Source organism: Aquarana catesbeiana, linkage group LG01 (genome assembly GCF_042186555.1).
Source record: "Aquarana catesbeiana isolate 2022-GZ linkage group LG01, ASM4218655v1, whole genome shotgun sequence".
Classification (NCBI taxonomy): domain Eukaryota; kingdom Metazoa; phylum Chordata; class Amphibia; order Anura; family Ranidae; genus Aquarana; species Aquarana catesbeiana.
Window position 1 is genome coordinate 59,400,326 of NC_133324.1, and position 18,184 is coordinate 59,418,509.

The 18,184-nt window shown below is 45.6% G+C and overlaps 1 protein-coding gene across 2 annotated transcripts in view; it reads right to left on the reverse strand.

Annotated features, from left to right (window-relative positions):
- The window catches only part of ARK2C (arkadia (RNF111) C-terminal like ring finger ubiquitin ligase 2C), a 155,521-nt gene that overhangs the window by 18,971 nt on the left and 118,366 nt on the right, over window positions 1-18,184 (reverse strand). For both annotated transcript variants that reach the window (XM_073619056.1, XM_073619064.1), the window contains 2 exons: window positions 14,945-15,074; window positions 3,448-3,552 (listed from right to left, as the gene is read on the reverse strand). In XM_073619056.1, coding sequence (XP_073475157.1) covers window positions 3,448-3,552; window positions 14,945-15,074 — 235 coding nt within the window. The remainder of the gene's footprint in view (window positions 1-3,447; window positions 3,553-14,944; window positions 15,075-18,184) is intronic.

Consider the following 18,184-nt stretch of genomic DNA (forward strand, 5'->3'; position numbering starts at 1 on the left):
TGACAGGCCGGGCAAGGAGAACATTAATCAGAGAAGCAGCCAAAAGGCCCATGGTAACTCTGGAGGAGCTGCAGAGATCTACAGCTCAGGTGGGACAATCTGTCCACAGGTCAACTTTTCGTCGTGCACTCCACAAATCTGGCCTTTATGGAAGTGTGGCAAGAAGAAAGTTTTGTTGAAAGAAAGCCATAAAAAGTCCTGTTTGCAGTTTGCAAGAAGCTATGTGGGGGACACAGCAAACATGTTGAAGAAGGTGCTTTGGTCAGATGAGACCAAAATTTTTGGCCTAAAAAGCAAAACTCTGGGGAAGAGGTTCACCTTCCAGCAGGACAACGACCCTAAACATACATCCAGAGCTACAATGGAATGGTTTAGATCAAAGCATCTTCATGTGTTAGAATGGCCCAGTCAAAGTCTAGACCTAAATCCAATTGAGAATCTGTGGCAAGACTTGAAAATTGCTGTTCACAGACGCTCTCCATCCAATCTGACAGAGCTTGATCTATTTTGCAAAGAAGAATGGGCAAAAATATCACTTTCTAGATGTGCAAAGCTGGTAGAGACATCCCCAAAAAGACTTGCAGCTGAAATTGCAGTGACAGGTTGACTTAGTGGGGCTGAATACAAATGCACGCCACACTTTTCACATATTTATTTGTAAAAAATGTTGAAAACCATTTATCATTTCCCTTCCACTTCACAATTATGTGCCACTTTGTGTTGGTCCATCACAGGGATATGCAATTAGCGGACTTCCAGCTGTTGCAGAACTACAAGTCCCATGAGGCATAGTAAGAGTCTGGCAGCCACAAGCATGACACCCAGAGGCATGATGGGACTTGTAGTTTTGCAACACCTGGTGGTCCGCTAATTGCATATCCCTGGTCTATCACATAAAATCCCAATAACATAGCTCTTTTTGTGTGCAGAATGATTTATGTAGATAGCAAAAGTATTGCTGTGTGACAAATAATTATAGAAAAAAAGATGAATGAAATCTGTCTACACAATAGATATAAAATCAATTAGTATTCAGATTCTCCAGAGGAAATATTACAGACTGAGAGGCACGGGGGCCCTAGATGGTTCCGCTATGGGGCCCTGTCACACATAGCCTCCAGCTATATTTTTGTATAGTGAGTAGAGAAGTCATTTTTTTCTCTTTCAAGAACAGCCCACTCATCACACTACAACACAAGGGGGTTTATTTACTAAAGCTGGAGAGTGCAAAATTAGTCTCACTTCTGCAGGGAAACCAATCAGCTTCTAACCCCTAGCTTGTTCAATTAAGCTTTGGCTAAAAAAAACAGGAAGCTGAGTGGTTCCTATGCAGAAGTGAGATTGAATTTGCACTCTCTAGCTTTAGTAAATAAGCCCCATTGTGTGCTTTTGTTAGTATAGAAACAAATTTTCTTCCCACATAAATATCACACTAGCTTTACTGTAACACTGAAAATCAAAATAATAAAATAACACAGGCTGACCCCAAGTTCCCAATAAGAGAGGTCAGTCCTACAAGCCATATCACACCACTAGATACAATATTAGTTTCATCGTACAGTGTACCTTCCCTGAGGATTTATTATTTAATTACAGAGGTGGGAAGCTGTCAGATTAGCTCTGGTAAACTGTGAGAGCTGTGGCATGTGAAAACATTATTGCTATTCTGAGCAGAACAATCCAGAAATTGATAACTAGTTAACAGTTCAACTGGACTTTACACAGTTACCCCATAAAAAAACTGCTGCAAATGAAAAGACTGAGACACAGATGGGATATTTTAATGGATTGTCACTCATTCACTTTCTTAAATATTTGAAGAGACTTGTTTGGATAGATTGTCACTCTCACCTCTGGTTGGATGGACCTTTACTCCTACCATTGGTTGGATGGACCTTCACTCTTATCCTTGTTGGATGGACCTTTACTCCTACACTTGGTTGGATGGACCTTCACTCTCATCCTTGGTTGGATGGATCTTCACCCCTACACTTGGTTGGATGGACCTTCACTTCTACACTTGGTTGGATGGACCTTCACTCCTACACTTGGTTGGATGGACCTTCACTCTTATCCTTGGTTGCATGGACTGCCACTAACGCCCTTGGTTGGATGGACTGCCACTATTACCCTTGCTTTGATGGAATGTCTCCTTCACCCTTGTCTGAATGGACTGTCAATTACACTCTTGTTTGGATGTACAGTCACTTACACATGTAGTTGGACAGACTATCATCAGCTCCCTTGATTGGAAGAATTATTACTCACACCCATGGCTGAATGGACTGTCACTCTTACACTTGGTTGGATGGACTGTCCCTCTTACTCTTGGTTGGATGGACAGCCTTGGTAGAATGTACAGTCACCAACACATGTGGTTGCATGGACTGCCACCCTTTCTATAGGTTGGAAGAATTGTCACTTACACATCTGGTGGAATGGACTTTCAATCAAGTCCTTGCTTGCATGATCTGTCAATCTTACCCCTGGTTGGGTGGACTGTCCCTCCTACCATTGGTTGGATAGACTGTCACTCATGCCCTTGGTTGAATGGACAGTCACTCACAAGTGTGATTGGATAGACTGACACTCACACATTTGTTTGGACGACCTGTCACTCACACCTCTGGTTTTGTAAACAGTGACACCCTTGGCACATGGAATTTGATGGACTCTCACTTATACACTTGATCCTTTTTTTCTGGTTGACTTGTATATTTTTTAACCTATGTAACTATAGGACTTAGTTAGATGTACTTGCTGTGTACACAATGTCACGGTTTACCCAACCAGAGGTGTGAGTGACAGTTCGTCCAAACAAGTGTGTGAGTGTCAGTCTATCCAACCACACTTGTGAGTGACTGTCCATTCAACCAAGGGTGTGAGTGACAGTCTATCCAACCAAGGGTAGGAGCAACAGTCTATGATTGTTAGTCCTTCCACTTGGCTGGATGGACTAACAATCATATTCTTGGTTGGGTGGTCTGTAATTTATACACTTAACTGAACAGACTGCAGATAACATACTTGATCTAATGAGCTGGATAGCTGAAATGACAGTCATAGGCTTAATTGAGAGTATTGTCACCAATGCACTAGGTCAAAAGACTGTTTTTCAAGTACTTTCAAGTAGGACTGGCTGCTAATATATTTGGTTAGATGACTATGACTCAGACACTTTGGTGGATGGATCGTAAAAAACACATTTAGTTGGATGGATCATGAAGGACATACTGAGTTGAATGTACTCTAATGGACATACAGTACTTGGTTGGGTGGCCTCTTATTGTCTAGCAGGGATGGAATACATTTCATACATGTTGAATGTGGGACGAACTATTGGGTATTAATTTGAGGGGACTATCAGAGTTCTGGTTAAATGAATGAATGGTCAATGCTAGTTTTTTCTAAATGGCAGACATTAAATTGAAGCAAGGCTCTACTCACTTCATAGCTTTCCGTCACAGCAGACGTGTGCCGCGCTGGACTGAGACCCTGGAGGGCAAGGAGATGAAGCTGCGGGTAAGGGTAATTTCTGATTTCATGGACAACCTTTCAAAACAGACAAGAGAAACAGTTAATTGCTTGTGAACTGTCACATCAGGCCTGACACGACTGTCCAGCAAACATTGTCCTACATGCTTCAGCCCAACAGGGTCTCAACAGTTCATCTGCTGGCCATGGGAGTTCACAGAGCGGCGGGAGTCTACTGATGTCACCTTCACAAGAGCTAATTGTACCAGAAAACCCCATCTTATACATACAAGCACATTTGCTTTTCATGATTTGCTGCTGTGATTTTCAACTATATAATCAAGGGGAATTTCTGTTTACACAATACCCAACTTCCTTTATGCCCAACTAGCACATCATCAAGGGATACAACAAAATATATTTGTACCACCTAATAACAGGTTTGTTAGGGCCACCCAGTCACATGTTCTTTAATGGAAACCTGTAATTTCCACAACCATCAACCCGTCCCCTCATACCAGGGTTCTAGGTGTAATACTGGACTCTGAACTCTCCTTTCAGCCCCACATCCAATTACTATCCAAATCTTGCTGCCTCAAACTCCTCAACATCTCCACCCCTTTCTAACCAATGACACCAAAAACCTTTTAATTCACTCCATGATCACCTCTTGCCTCGATTACTGCAACTACCTCCTCATTGGCTTACCCTTACGTAGGCTACCCCCCCTCAATCCATCATGAATGCTGCTGCCAGTGTCTGCCACCCCTCTCTGCTAAATCCCTACACTGGTTTCCGCTCACCCAACAAATAAAATTCAAAATACTAACAAGCCATCCACAACTCGGCCCCCAGCTACATCAAAACAAATCAAATCTCAAAATACCAAACAAATCGTTCTCTTTGTTCCTCCCAAGACCTCCTGCTCTTTAGCCCCCTTGTCACCTCCTTCCATGCTCGCCTCCAGGACTTCTCCTGAGCCTCCCCCACCCTCTGGAACCCCCTACCCCAATTTGTCCAGCTATCTCCTACTCTGTCCACTTTTAGGCGATCCCTGAAACCCCTTCTCTTTAGAGAAGCCTATCCTGCTTCCATCTAACAACTGTACTTTTATTTTCTCCATCAGCTCACCCCCCACAGGTATTACCTTTTATTTCACTTGACCCTCCCTCTTAGATTGTAAGCTCTAATGAGCAGGGACCTCTGATTTCTCCTGTATTGAATTGTATGATAACTTTACTGTCTGCCCTCATGTTGTAAAGCGCTGTGCAAACTGTTTGAGCTATATAAATCCTGTATAATAATAATAATAATAATAATAATAATAGTAATAGTGAGAGACATCTGCAGGCTGTCCTTGCCTGCTATCTCTTGTTTCAAATACGTAAACCCTACCAATGAATTTCTCCTATTAAATAAAAACAAATTTAATGTGTTTTCCTATCTGTTCAAGAAGTCAGCCTGAATTTGTAGGAGGAGTTTGGGGGGGGGGGATATATCCCTCATCCTCTGTCAGGTCCCTCGTCGGCTTATTCTTCCTGGTTCCCACCCACCCGTTTCCCCCAAACTTTCATCTTTCCATACATCATATATAATTCATATACATTATACTCAGGGTATGCCCTCTTTTAGGTGTACTGACCAGCTAGACCATGGCAGAGCTCAGGTCATGGTAGTTAGGATTATCGCAGAGTGAAGACTGACTACAAGTGCATAAAATTTTTTTTTTAAAAACCTCCCCTATGTTATGGAGAAGAGGACAGTGGGGTATGTTATGGAGTCTTGCCCTAGGGTGACAACTTTGATCCTTCATAGATACAGTGATCGTTGTCACCCTATGACAGGAAATGTGTTACTGGGCAAGTACTGGTATATTGACAGTATATCAAATAGTCAGTGCAGCCCAACGCACTAAGACCTCCTTCAATCTTGCACTCTCTTGAGGTTCAAAGGCAGCAGATGTGGGCGTGCACATGTGCATAAAAACGATCCCCTCTGTCAGAGGCGTAACTGGAGCCTTCAGGGCCCGGTGCAAGAAATCATGAAGGGCCCCCCTGGCCCCCGACCAGGGCCCTTTACCCCCATCGTGGGACCCTTTATTATGGTCTCAGCAATGGCGCTGCTATGGGGGTGCGGGGGGGGTGGCCCGCACCAGGTGACACCCGCCAGAGGGGTGACACCGGGGCCGCCGCTAAACACTGTACTGTATTGCTTTGTATTACTATATTGTAGCGGAGCGGTGCGAGAAGGGCATTCAGCCGTGCGGGGTAGGCTGCCTATAATAACACTCCTCACTCAGTCTAATATCCCAGAGTGAGCCGAAGTTGGTGGGCGGAGCTGGGGGTGTGGCTGCCTCCTCCACTCCTCCCACAGACTCCTTCACTATGGCTGATCCCGCAGCTGAAGCAGATAGAGGCGAGGACACAGCAGCCCTGCCTGAGTCTTCATCTGCAGGCATGAGGCATGCCATGTACAGTAAGTTACTCTGCACACTGCACAGTGTCACTACATAGAGTTATAACCTGCCCTATACCACCTCAGCCTGCCCTGTACCACCCCAACCTGCCCTATACCACCCCAACCTGCCCTGTACCACCCCAGCCTGCCCTGTACCACCCCAGCCCGCCCTGTGCCACCCCAACCTGCCCTGTACCACCCCAGCCTGCCCTGTGCCATTCCAACCTGCCCTATACCACCCCAGCCCGCCCTGTACCACCCCAACCTGCCCTATACCACCCTAACCTGCCCTGTACCACCCCAGCCTGCCCTATACCACCCCAACCTGCCCTGTACCACCCCAGCCCGCCCTGTGCCACCCCAACCTGCCCTGTACTAGCCCAACATGCCCTATACCACCTTAACCTGCCCTGTGCCACCCCAGCCTGCCCTGTACCACCCCAACCTGCCCTGTACCACCCCAACCTGCCCTATACCACCCCAACCTGCCCTGTACCACCCCAGCCTGCCCTATATCATCCTAACTTGCCCTAATGCCGCGTACACACGAGCGGACTTTACGGCAGACTTTGTCCGGCGTATTTTTCGACGGACTTTACGACGGACTTTCCAAATGAACGGACTTGCCTACACACAATCAACCAGATAGAGGCGAGGACACAGCAGCCCCGTCTGAGTCTTCATCTGCAGGCATGAGGCATACCATGTACAGTAAGTTACTCTGCACACTGCACAGTATCACTGCATAGAGTTATAACCTGCCCTATACCACCCCAACCTGCCCTGTACCACCCCAGCCTGCCCTGTACCACCCCAGCCCGCCCTGTGCCACCCCAACCTGCCCTGTACCACCCCAACCTGCCCTGTACCACCCCAACCTGCCCTATACCACCCCAACCTGCCCTGTACCACCCCAGCCTTCCCTGTGCCATTCCAACCTGCCCTATACCACCCCAGCCCGCCCTGTACCACCCCAACCTGCCCTATACCACCCTAACCTGCCCTGTACCACCCCAGCCTGCCCTATACCACCCCAACCTGCCCTGTACCACCCCAGCCCGCCCTGTGCCACCCCAACCTGCCCTGTACTAGCCCAACATGCCCTATACCACCTTAACCTGCCCTGTGCCACCTCAGCCTGCCCTGTACCACCCCAACGTGCCCTATACCACCCCAACCTGCCCTGTACCACCCCAGCCTGCCCTATATCATCCTAACTTGCCCTAATGCCGCGTACACACGAGCGGACTTTACGGCAGACTTTGTCCGGCGTATTTTTCGACGGACTTTACGACGGACTTTCCAAATGAACGGACTTGCCTACACACAATCAACCAGATAGAGGCGAGGACACAGCAGCCCCGTCTGAGTCTTCATCTGCAGGCATGAGGCATACCATGTACAGTAAGTTACTCTGCACACTGCACAGTGTCACTGCATAGAGTTATAACCTGCCCTATACCACCCCAACCTGCCCTATACCACCCCAACCTGCCCTGTACCACCCCAGCCTGCCCTGTACCACCCCAGCCCACCCTGTGCCACCCCAACCTGCCCTGTACCACCCCAACCTGCCCTGTACCACCCCAACCTGCCCTGTACCACCCCAGCCTTCCCTGTGCCATTCCAACCTGCCCTATACCACCCAGCCTGCCCTGTACCACCCCAACCTGCCCTATACCACCCTAACCTGCCCTGTACCACCCCAGCCTGCCCTATACCACCCCAACCTGCCCTGTACCACCCCAGCCCGCCCTGTGCCACCCCAACCTGCCCTGTACTAGCCCAACATGCCCTATACCACCTTAACCTGCCCTGTGCCACCTCAGCCTGCCCTGTACCACCCCAGCGTGCCCTATACCACCCCAACCTGCCCTGTACCACCCCAGCCTGCCCTATATCATCCTAACTTGCCCTAATGCCGCGTACACACGAGCGGACTTTACGGCAGACTTTGTCCGGCGTATTTTTCGACGGACTTTACGACGGACTTTCCAAATGAACGGACTTGCCTACACACAATCAACCAGATAGAGGCGAGGACACAGCAGCCCCGTCTGAGTCTTCATCTGCAGGCATGAGGCATACCATGTACAGTAAGTTACTCTGCACACTGCACAGTGTCACTGCATAGAGTTATAACCTGCCCTATACCACCCCAGCCTGCCCTATACCATCCCAGCCTGCCCTGTACCACCCCAGCCTGCCCTGTACCACCCCAACCTGCCCTATACCACCCCAACCTGCCCTGTACCACCCCAGGCTGCACTATACCACCCCAGCCCACCCTGTGCCACCCCAACCTGCCCTATATCATCCTAACTTGCCCTGTACCACCCCAGCCTGCCCTGTGCCACCCCAACCTGCCCAATACCACCCCAACCTGCCATGTGCCACCCCAACCTGCCCTGTACTAGCCCAACATGCCTTATACCACCTTAACCTGCCCTGTGCCACCCCATCCTGCCCTGTACCACCCCAACCTGCCCTATACCACCCAAACCTGCCCTGTATCATCCTAACTTACACACGAGCAGACTTTACGGCAAACTTTGTCCGGCGTACTTTTCAACGGACTTTACGACGGACTTTCCAAATGAACGGACTTGCCTACACACAATCAACCAAAGTCAGACGGATTCGTACGTGATGACGTACGACCGGACTAAAACAAGGAAGTTCATAGCCAGTAGCCAACAGCTGCCCAAGCGTCGGTTTTTGTCCGTCGGACGAGCATACAGACGAGCGGACTTTTCGACCGGACTCGAGTCCATCAGACAGATTTGAAACATGTTTCAAATCTAAGTCCGTCAAACTTTTGAGAAAAAAAAGTCCGCTGGAGCCCACATACGATCGAATTGTCCGACGGACTCCGGTACGCCGGACCAAGTATGCCGGAAAGTCCGCTCGTGTATACACGGCATATACCACCCCAACCTGACCTGTACCAACCCAACCTTCCCTGTGCCACCCCAACCTGCCCAATACCACCCCAACCTGCCCTGTGCCACCCCAACCTGCCCTGTACTACCCCAACATGCCCTATACCACCTTAACCTGCCCTGTAACATCCTAACCTGCCATATACTACCTCAACCTGCCCTATACCACCCCAACCTGCCACTATACCACCCTGTACTATCATTTACAGGGGCTGGTTTGGGGTGCGCCCCGTGACCGTGCTCTGCCTGCATGGTGCTGGACAGCCTAGACAGGAGGAGGGGTGACACCATGTTTTACTGCACCAGGTGACACCAACCCTAGTGGCGCCACTGGGTCTCAGAGCGGGCCACCTTCTTGCCTTCATGGGGTCCCCCCATAGTGGCAGAATGCCAGAGCTGAGTCGCAAGTGCGTCCTTTGCTACCCTGGTTGTTCCACCACTGGTGTCAATAGTTATTTTTTTACAAATTATATTTTTATTATTTTTTTACATATTTTTTAGCACCACCATTGGGGGTCTTTGGTGAAATATCAGGGGTCGAAACCTAAACCTAGACCCCTGATGTCTCACTTTGGAGACAGAGAGAGGGACTAAGGACAGATTCATCAGTACATTTCTCTGCAGCCTCAGCTGCACAGAATGGATGAACTGTACAGAGCTTCCCGTTCATTCATAAACTGAGGCATAGTAAACACAGTGTACTATGTCCTGGCTATGAATGAATAACAAATCGGTACAATCACTGACTCTATTCATTAAGACAAGGAAGGGGCTGGTAAATTATACATTTACTGGCTCCTTCCCGCTCTCTATCCTGACAGATCCAGGGCCAGGGAAGCACACAGGGGTCCAGGGCAGCAGGGCAGGCATAGGGAGGCAGTGGGAGCGGCATGTGGAGGAATCAATGCCCTCCATTTCCCTAAGGCAGCCACTGAATGTCTGCAGGAAGGAGAAGAGGAGAAGTGGGCATTGAGCAGCTGCATGGCTACATGCCGCCACCCCTGCCACCCTCCTATCTAGGCATACAGGGGGGCCACATGGGCCCCTGGAACAATGGCGACTGCTGCACGTACGCTTCTGTCATGCTCATCGGTCAATACCGCCTGCTGAACGTAACCCATTCCTCTTAATCGGGCCGCATTGCAGTCGCAATTGTACAATGCACTGGTGCAGGTAAACATAATTCATTGCAGAATGCTCTTCAGAGGACATTCGTCTAGGTGGGGCCGCACTGCAACTGTTCGCAATACATGTTGTTGCAGCACAGTGGTGCAGGTTATTAGGGGTTAAAACAGGGGGCAAGGAGGCAACATACTCACCTATCTGCCTGTCAAATGCCCTGTGAAGAGTGATCCACCTAAGATCGCTCTTCAGAGAGCACCAGAACTGTAAACGAGTCCTTGGGCAATGCACATGCATGGCAGTGAGCCTCAACACACGACAACTCGACATAGTGTTAAACATTTTGTGACATTTTGGTGCACCAACAGCCCACCTTTTTCAATGGGCTGCATTAACACAACAAATGTTAATGTTCCATGTTACACACGCAGCAAAAATGTGGATGGGCCCCATTTCATTACTCAGCAAGGATGCTAGGTCTGCTGTTTTGTTACGGCTTTATATTGCGCGCGGTGGAGCTTTCAGCATTGCTTAGTTTTCCATTAGGGGTAATTTTTCACTCTGTTCTCATTCTCTCCACAGATTCACGCTCCAACAGCTGCTTGCTGTCTTCAGCTAAAGAACAGTTCTCGCACCCACCCCTTTGTCAGGCACGCCACAACTAAAACACTAGCGAACGTTCTAATCATATCTCTCCTGTAAAAGCCGCGTCTTCCTCTGAAGAGACCAGCCGCCTTCACGGCTGGATTTAGACATCATGTTCCCGGACCCACACCGGAATGATGAATGATGCTCCCTTTGTGCACGCTTCTCCCCCTTGTGTCATGCAGCCATTTAGGTAAAAGTTAAAGCCGAACACCAGGACAAGCAAAATACAAGAGGCATGGGTATTCCTACGTGAATCTTGCCTGGCAATTTTTTTTTTTTGGCAATCCTAAATTGCCTCTGTGCAGGAGCCCCTTTGTAATAAAGACCGGCCACTGCTGCTCTCTCTCCTTGTGCAGGGTGACTGGTCTTGCCTCCGCCCACTACTGTAGTTTCTTGCAAGCAGCCTGTAGTGGGTGGAGCCTGCTGGGCCCCTCCCACAGCTCTTCTCTCTGCTCAGGCTATGCGCAGCACAGTGATGATGTTACCATACCTCCCAACTTTCTGAAATGGGAAAGAGGGACACCTGTTAGCAAAAGTATTTAGGCATAGGACACACCCCATGCCACGCCCCCTTGAAAGGGAATTGTACAAAAAAAAAAAATGATTGGTTAAACCCACAAGTGCTTTTTTTTTACCACTACTATTCCTTTATATTGGCTTTTGGAATTTACAAACGCAGTAATTTAGAAATTGGATGACAGGTTAAGCACTGAGACAATTTTTATAATTTTTTTTATTATTATTTTTTTTCAAGTCCTGGCCAGAATATATATATATATATATATATATATATATATATATATATATACAAACCTGCCATCCATTCCCAAGGAAAATGGAAGAGTAAGCCCTCATACTGCCTGGAAAGCAGCAGGCTATTGATCCTCGGCTGGTGTACTGACAGCCATCTCAGCACGCAGCTATTATAATAAGAGGAGGAAGGGATTTCCCCGTCTCAGCTGGAGAGCTCGCAGACAATTCCACTGCTAATGGATAATACAAACTGACACAGAAATCTTATAGATAATCTCATATGTGTGTGTTGTGTAGGTGGATACAGTATGTGAGCTTTATAATGTAAAAGGCAGAGCATGAAAAGGACAGGCACCATGGGGACTGCTTAAGGAGCCATGCATAAGAGTGGCGGCCCTGCAGGGGGCGCTGCAGCAGCTGTTTTGCTTTTTTATTAACGTCTTTATTTATAAACCCCACGCAGCACTGCTGGCATCTGATGACTGTCACAGCTGACAGCACCTCAAAGAGGACCTGCCTCCTACCAAAGAATGCTTTGAAATAAAGCACCACAGAGTCTGTTTAACCTCACAATAAAACATATTATGTCTGCTACTTTTTCCACTATTGGACACCCGTTGGAAGATTCGCCGTAATTTATAAAATGCATTCAAAGGTGGATGATAAAGTCGAGTCTCTTTCACAGCTTTTCGCTGAAATTTTGGATTTGCCTATCCTCAAGCAGAATTCCAGGTCTCAATAACACTCAGCATGCATGTTCATTTTGGAGGGCCTAAAGACCTACCAAACTCCAATTGTCCCCATTGTCTTTTAATTTTAAGGAGTAGCTATTGATTGCTCTGGGACTGCCACCAAACTCTGATTGTCCCCATTGACTTTCATATTGATAACTCACTGTTGATTGCTATGACAGCCCATCAAGCTATAAATGTCCCCATTGCCTAAGTTACAGAGCAGGATCATCCGCAAGCCAACCTAGGCAGGAGCCTTGGGCTTGGTGGATGTTCAGGGGGCTCCACTACAACTTTCATGCCCTTGCAATAAACCATGTTGATAGCACAAGTGGTTAAAGCTGTACACCTGCCAATTAGGTACTTGAGGGCAGTAGGGAATTTGTAGACCGTAATGTATGATGGAGCCATGTCTAAGTTGGGGCAGCCTCCCTGTGCTATTGCAGTCCTTGTAGGTCAACTAATGGGATGGGAGCGCCCATAATTCTACCTTGCTTAGGTCTCCATTCTGCCTTCATGTGTGTCTGCTAAAATGAAAATGCAAATTAGCATTAGCATTAAAATCACAGTTTGCATTAGCTGGTAGATATGTGGTAGTGCTGGACCAATAGGAATAGGAATTGATATAGGGGTGTTATCCCCAGAGGAGATGAACCTCTTGTGAAAGTAAGGCGTGTATAGACCTGGTTCAAGTCCTTGGCTGTCGCCTTTCTGATCAAGATGGAGGAATCACTCCTCAGAACATTAAATGTTGGATATGTGGTTGTAAAAACGGCAATCCCACCCAACAATTTAAAAAAAAAAAAATTATCGAGCAAGAATGTCAGATACTGTCAATGCGTTTCGGGGAAATGTACTCGCCCTTCTTCAGGGCTTCAGCAACAGTTTTATGACAAACTCAGGATGAACTAATATAGGGAGCCTGGATTGAGACCTGACTGAAGCTGAGTGTCAGCATAACCTGCCCAAAGTGAGGGCAGTCAACTCCACCCTGATGTCCACCAGAATTTTGATGGGGCATCACCACAATGGTGCAGCCACTTCTGTGCTCTCAAAGCCAAGTTCCCAGGCTCACAGAGATGGCTCTTCCTTTACCCCAGACTTAACCTCAAAGAAACACACCTCTCTGGAGTCTTGGTTTAATGGTAGCACCACTGCTCACCACTTTGTTCCCCCCATGCTCTCCCTGCAAAAATCATGTACACAATTTTTCTTCTTTGCCATGCTCTCCACCCCCATGCGACAGAGCTTTAGGGCAAGATCTTTCTGCTTGAAACCTCCAACTGAGCTGTTCTTATAAACAATGAATTATCCGTCTTACTCATTCAGGTTGAGCTACTGAGTTTAGTTAACAAAAGGCGTTTTTTTTTAAAAAAGTAAAGTAAATATTAGTACAGTAAAACCTCGGATTGCAAGTTTACGAGCGTTTCGCAATACGAGCTGTTTTTTTTTTTTTTTTTAATCCTGACTCGGTTTGCAAGTTCCCAAGCGTCTCTGACCGTCTCTGAGTGTTTCCGAGTGTCTACAGCGCACCCCCACCTCTGGCCACATGCGGTACTGCATACACTAGCAGTGACACTGGAACAAATTATCTGAGTGTCCATTGATTCCTATGGGGAAACTCGCTTTGATATACGAGTGCTTTGGATTATAAGCATTCTTGTGGAACGGATTATGCTCGTAATCCAAGGTACTACTGTATGCTATATTTCAGACAAACCTGATTAAAAAAAAATAATATATTTTACAATCTTATGTATTTATTTTTTTAGCCTTGCCCATAATAATTAAAAAGGAACTGCAGTCTGCTCACATAATTTGTAATAAAAAATATCTTATATATATGCCATTCTGAATCTTCCCTCCAATCACTTTGCATATTATTTTATATATACTGTGATTCTGTACTTGCCAAAAATGCTGCAGAAATCTCCCACCTCCACTGAGTCTGGCTGCATCCATTTTAATTGCTGAAGCCTGTTCACTTCCTGAATTTACACAGACACACACCTCCAGCTCTGCAGCTCTCATTGGCCCTCTTATGACTCACCCCCCCTTCCTTCCTGGCAAACTCTCATGAGAGGGAGAGAGAGAGCTGTGCATGATGTCATAAGCCTAGGCCAGTGATGGCGAACCTTGGCACCCCAGATGTTTTGGAACTACATTTCCCATGATGCTCATACACTCTGCAGTGTAGTTGAGCATCATGGGAAATGTAGTTCCAAAACACCTGGAGTGCCAAGGTTCGCCATCACTGGCCTAGGCGAATGACCAGACAAGAAACAGGAAGTGGGTCGTATACGGTATTAACTGGCAGAAAAAATAATGTTTTACTATCCAAAGTTCAAACAACAAGGACAGAAGATTGAATAGATGGAAAGTTGAAAAAAATTACTGAAGGTCCACTTTAATATTGTATGCATCTGATACAATTACAGTACAAAAAAATGATTGTCATTATTTTTATTATCATAAATAATTAGATATGTTCAACATAGAAAGGAAAAGCAAGATCACATGGTTTTTAATATTTATCAAATGAAACCTTTATAATTATAATATAATAATTGTAATGATATAGGTAGATAGATTAGTCGTGGGGTTAAAGTCAAGGTAACTGACACTGCATGTAGGCTCTACTGATGATCATTAGCATTGAGACTTTCTCTGTAAAGGGCATTAGACATTTTCATGCCTCTCTCTCAAAACGCCAGACGGCACAACAGATACGTGATACACGAGCCCCAGCATTTGAATAGACATGATATCCTGAAGGAAAAAACTAAAAATAAAATTTGACCCAAAAAAAGTTCTCACCATTTGCGTCAGTGATGTAGTCCTTGGGAAGTGTTGCAGTCGCGGGTTCGTTAAGTAATGCTGATAGTGCTGAGGAACAGGTCTGACCTGGAACTGTGCATGTTGCAAACTGGCATCCACACTGAGGTCCCTGGAAGAGGAATGACATTTATATTGCATGGATAGATAGATATAGATATAGATATAATGTAGTCTGCAAAGTCCTCCCCACCAGAAGGAGAGATTTAAAAATAAATACCGTACAAATTCATATTGGCAGTTTAGCAACATACAGTGGGGAAAATAATTATTTGACCCCCTGCCGATTTTATAAGTTTGCCCACTTACAAAGAAATTAAGGGTCTATCATTTTTATCATAGGTGTATTTTATATAATAGAGACAGAATATGAACCAAAAAAAACAGAAAAAAAACACATAAAACAAATGCTATAAATTAAGTTGTAGTTCAGTAAGTAAAATTTTTAAACATTTTTATAACATTTGTGTTATGTGTTTTTTTCTGGATTTTTGGTTGATATTCTGTTTCTGTCATTTAAAATACACCTATGATAACAATGATAGACCCTACATTTCCTTGTAACCTACAAAATCTGCAGGGGATCAAATAATTATTTTCCACCACTGTACATCCAGATCAGTCTTCTACATTATGACGTGAAAGTCTTTCTAGTGTTTTGGAGCATTAGCAGTCTTTTTCAAACGTTCAAGCAGTCTCTTTCAATAGAGAAGGTCTCTTTAGCAGTCTCTTTCAATAGATCATGTCTCTTTAGCAGTCTCTTTCTATATATCATGTCTCTTTAGCAATCTCTTTCAATAGATCATGTCTCTTTAGCAATCTCTTTCAATAGATCATGTCTCTTTAGAAGTCTCTTTCAATAAATCATGTCTCTTTAGCAGTCTCTTTCAATAGATCATTTCTTTAGCAGTCTCTTTAGATCATGTCTCTTTAGCAGTCTCTTTCAACAGATCATGTCTCTTTAGCAATCTTTTTCAATAGATCATGTCTCTTTAGCAGTCTCTTTCAATAGACCATGTCTCTTTAGCAGTCTCTTTCAATAGATCATGTCTCTTTAGCAGTCCCTTTCAATAGATCATGTCTCTTTAGCAGTCCCTTTCAATAGATCATGTCTCTTTAGCAGTCTCTTTCAATAGATCATGTCTCTTTAGCAGTCTCTTTCAATAGACCGTGTCTCTTTAGCAGTCTCTTTCAATAGATCATGTCTCTTTAGCAGTCTCTTTCAAAAGATCATGTCTCTTTAGCAGTCCCTTTCAATAGATCATGTCTCTTTAGCAGTCTCTTTCAATAGATCGTGTCTCTTTAGCAGTCTCTTTCAGTAGACCGTGTCTCTTTAGCAGTCTCTTTCAATAGATCATGTCTCTTTAGCAGTCTCTTTCAATAGATCATGTCTCTTTAGCAGTCTCTTTCAATAGATCATGTCTCTTTCGCAGTCTCTTTCAATAGATCATGTCTCTTTAGCAGTCTCTTTCAATAGTTCATGTCTCTTTAGCAGTCTTTCAATTGATCATGTCCCTTTAGCAGTCTCTTGTTGGCACAGGTTTCCGGAGACCTCTTGGCTTCTGCAAGTCTTTGGTAGGTTCTTGAGAAATGTGAGCTGTCTCCTCTAACATGGCAGAAATAGGCTACTTTACATTACTAAAATTCTGGTAATAAAAATACAGTAAAACCTTGGATTGCGAGCATAATTAGTTCTAGAAACTTGCTTGTAATCCAAAGCACTTGTATATCAAAGGAATTTCCCCATAAGAAATAATGGAAACTCAAATGATTGTGGTCCACAACCATTTATTGATAAGTCCTTCAGTTTATAGTCCATATAAAAAGATTATAGCAATGTGATGGGTTGTGTAACCATAAAATGTCCATCCACAAATGGAAGCCTCTACAAGGGGGTTAGAAGCAAAAACCAGCAGGAGCTCCAGAGTATAAAAGAGAAGAGAGGCGCCTCTAAGTGTAGCAATATGGTTATATTTAATGAAGATACAACATTTAGCAACTCACATGGTTGATGATTAAAAGAGGTACATTTAAGTATGCAGGCGTCCGGGGTAAAGCTGTCCACATAGACCATCCTCCACACCGCCGGCTCTCACCGCTGTCAGTTTGCAATTGTGACCGGGAAGACTACCCTGCAGTAGAGCGATCTGAAAGTGAGGCTTGAAGCGCTCGTGGATCGCAGCGTGGAAGGGATGACGCTGATGGCGGTGAGGAGGATGGTCTATGTGGACAGCTTTTCCCCGCCTGTATACTTAGATGTGCCTCTTTTAACCGCTTGCCGACCAGCCGTCGTCATTTTACTGCGGCAGGTCGGCACAATCCCGTGAGCCGTCCTAGCTATACGTCGGCTCGCGGAATTGGGACAGCATGCGCCCATAGTGCCTGCGCCCACTGCACAGCAGGGGGGGTGCCGATGCTCGTGGCCGACGGTCGCGATGACTGCCGGCCACGAGCGTTTGCGGGCATGAGAGGCAGAACAGAGACGAGAGTGTGTAAAAACACAAACCCAGTTCTGTTCTGAGAGGCGTGCCAGATCGTGACTTCCTATTAGCTAGGAACCACGATCCGTCACTTCCTCTAGGTCAGGCCCCTCCCCCTACAGTTAGAAACACACACTAGGGAACACAGTTAACCTCTTGATCGCCACCTAGTGTTAACCCCTTCCCTGCCAGTGACATTTTTACAGTAATGAGTGCATTTTTATAGCACTGATCGCTGTATAAATGCCAATGGTCCCAAAAATGTGTCAAAAGTGTCCAATGTGTCCAATGTGTCCGCCATAATGTTGCAGTCCCGATAAAAATCGCAGATCGCCGACATTACTAGTAAAAAAAAAATAATAATAATAATAATAAAACTGCTATAAAACTATCCCCTATTTTGTAGACGCTATAACTTTTGCGCAAACCAATCAATATACGCTTATTGCGATTTTTTTTTACCAAAAATATGCAGAAGATTACGTATCGGCCTAAACTGAGGGAAAAAAAAAATTCTTATATATTTTTGGAGGATATTTATTATAGCCAAAAGTACAAAATATTGATTTTTTTTTCAATATTTCTTGCTCTTTTTTATATAGCGCAAACAATAAAAACCGCAGAGGCCATCAAATACCACCAAACTAATGCTCTATTTGTGGGAAAAAAAGGGCGTCAATTTTGTTTGGGTGCAACGTCGCACAACCGCGCAATTGTCAGTTAAAGCAACGCAGTGCCGAAT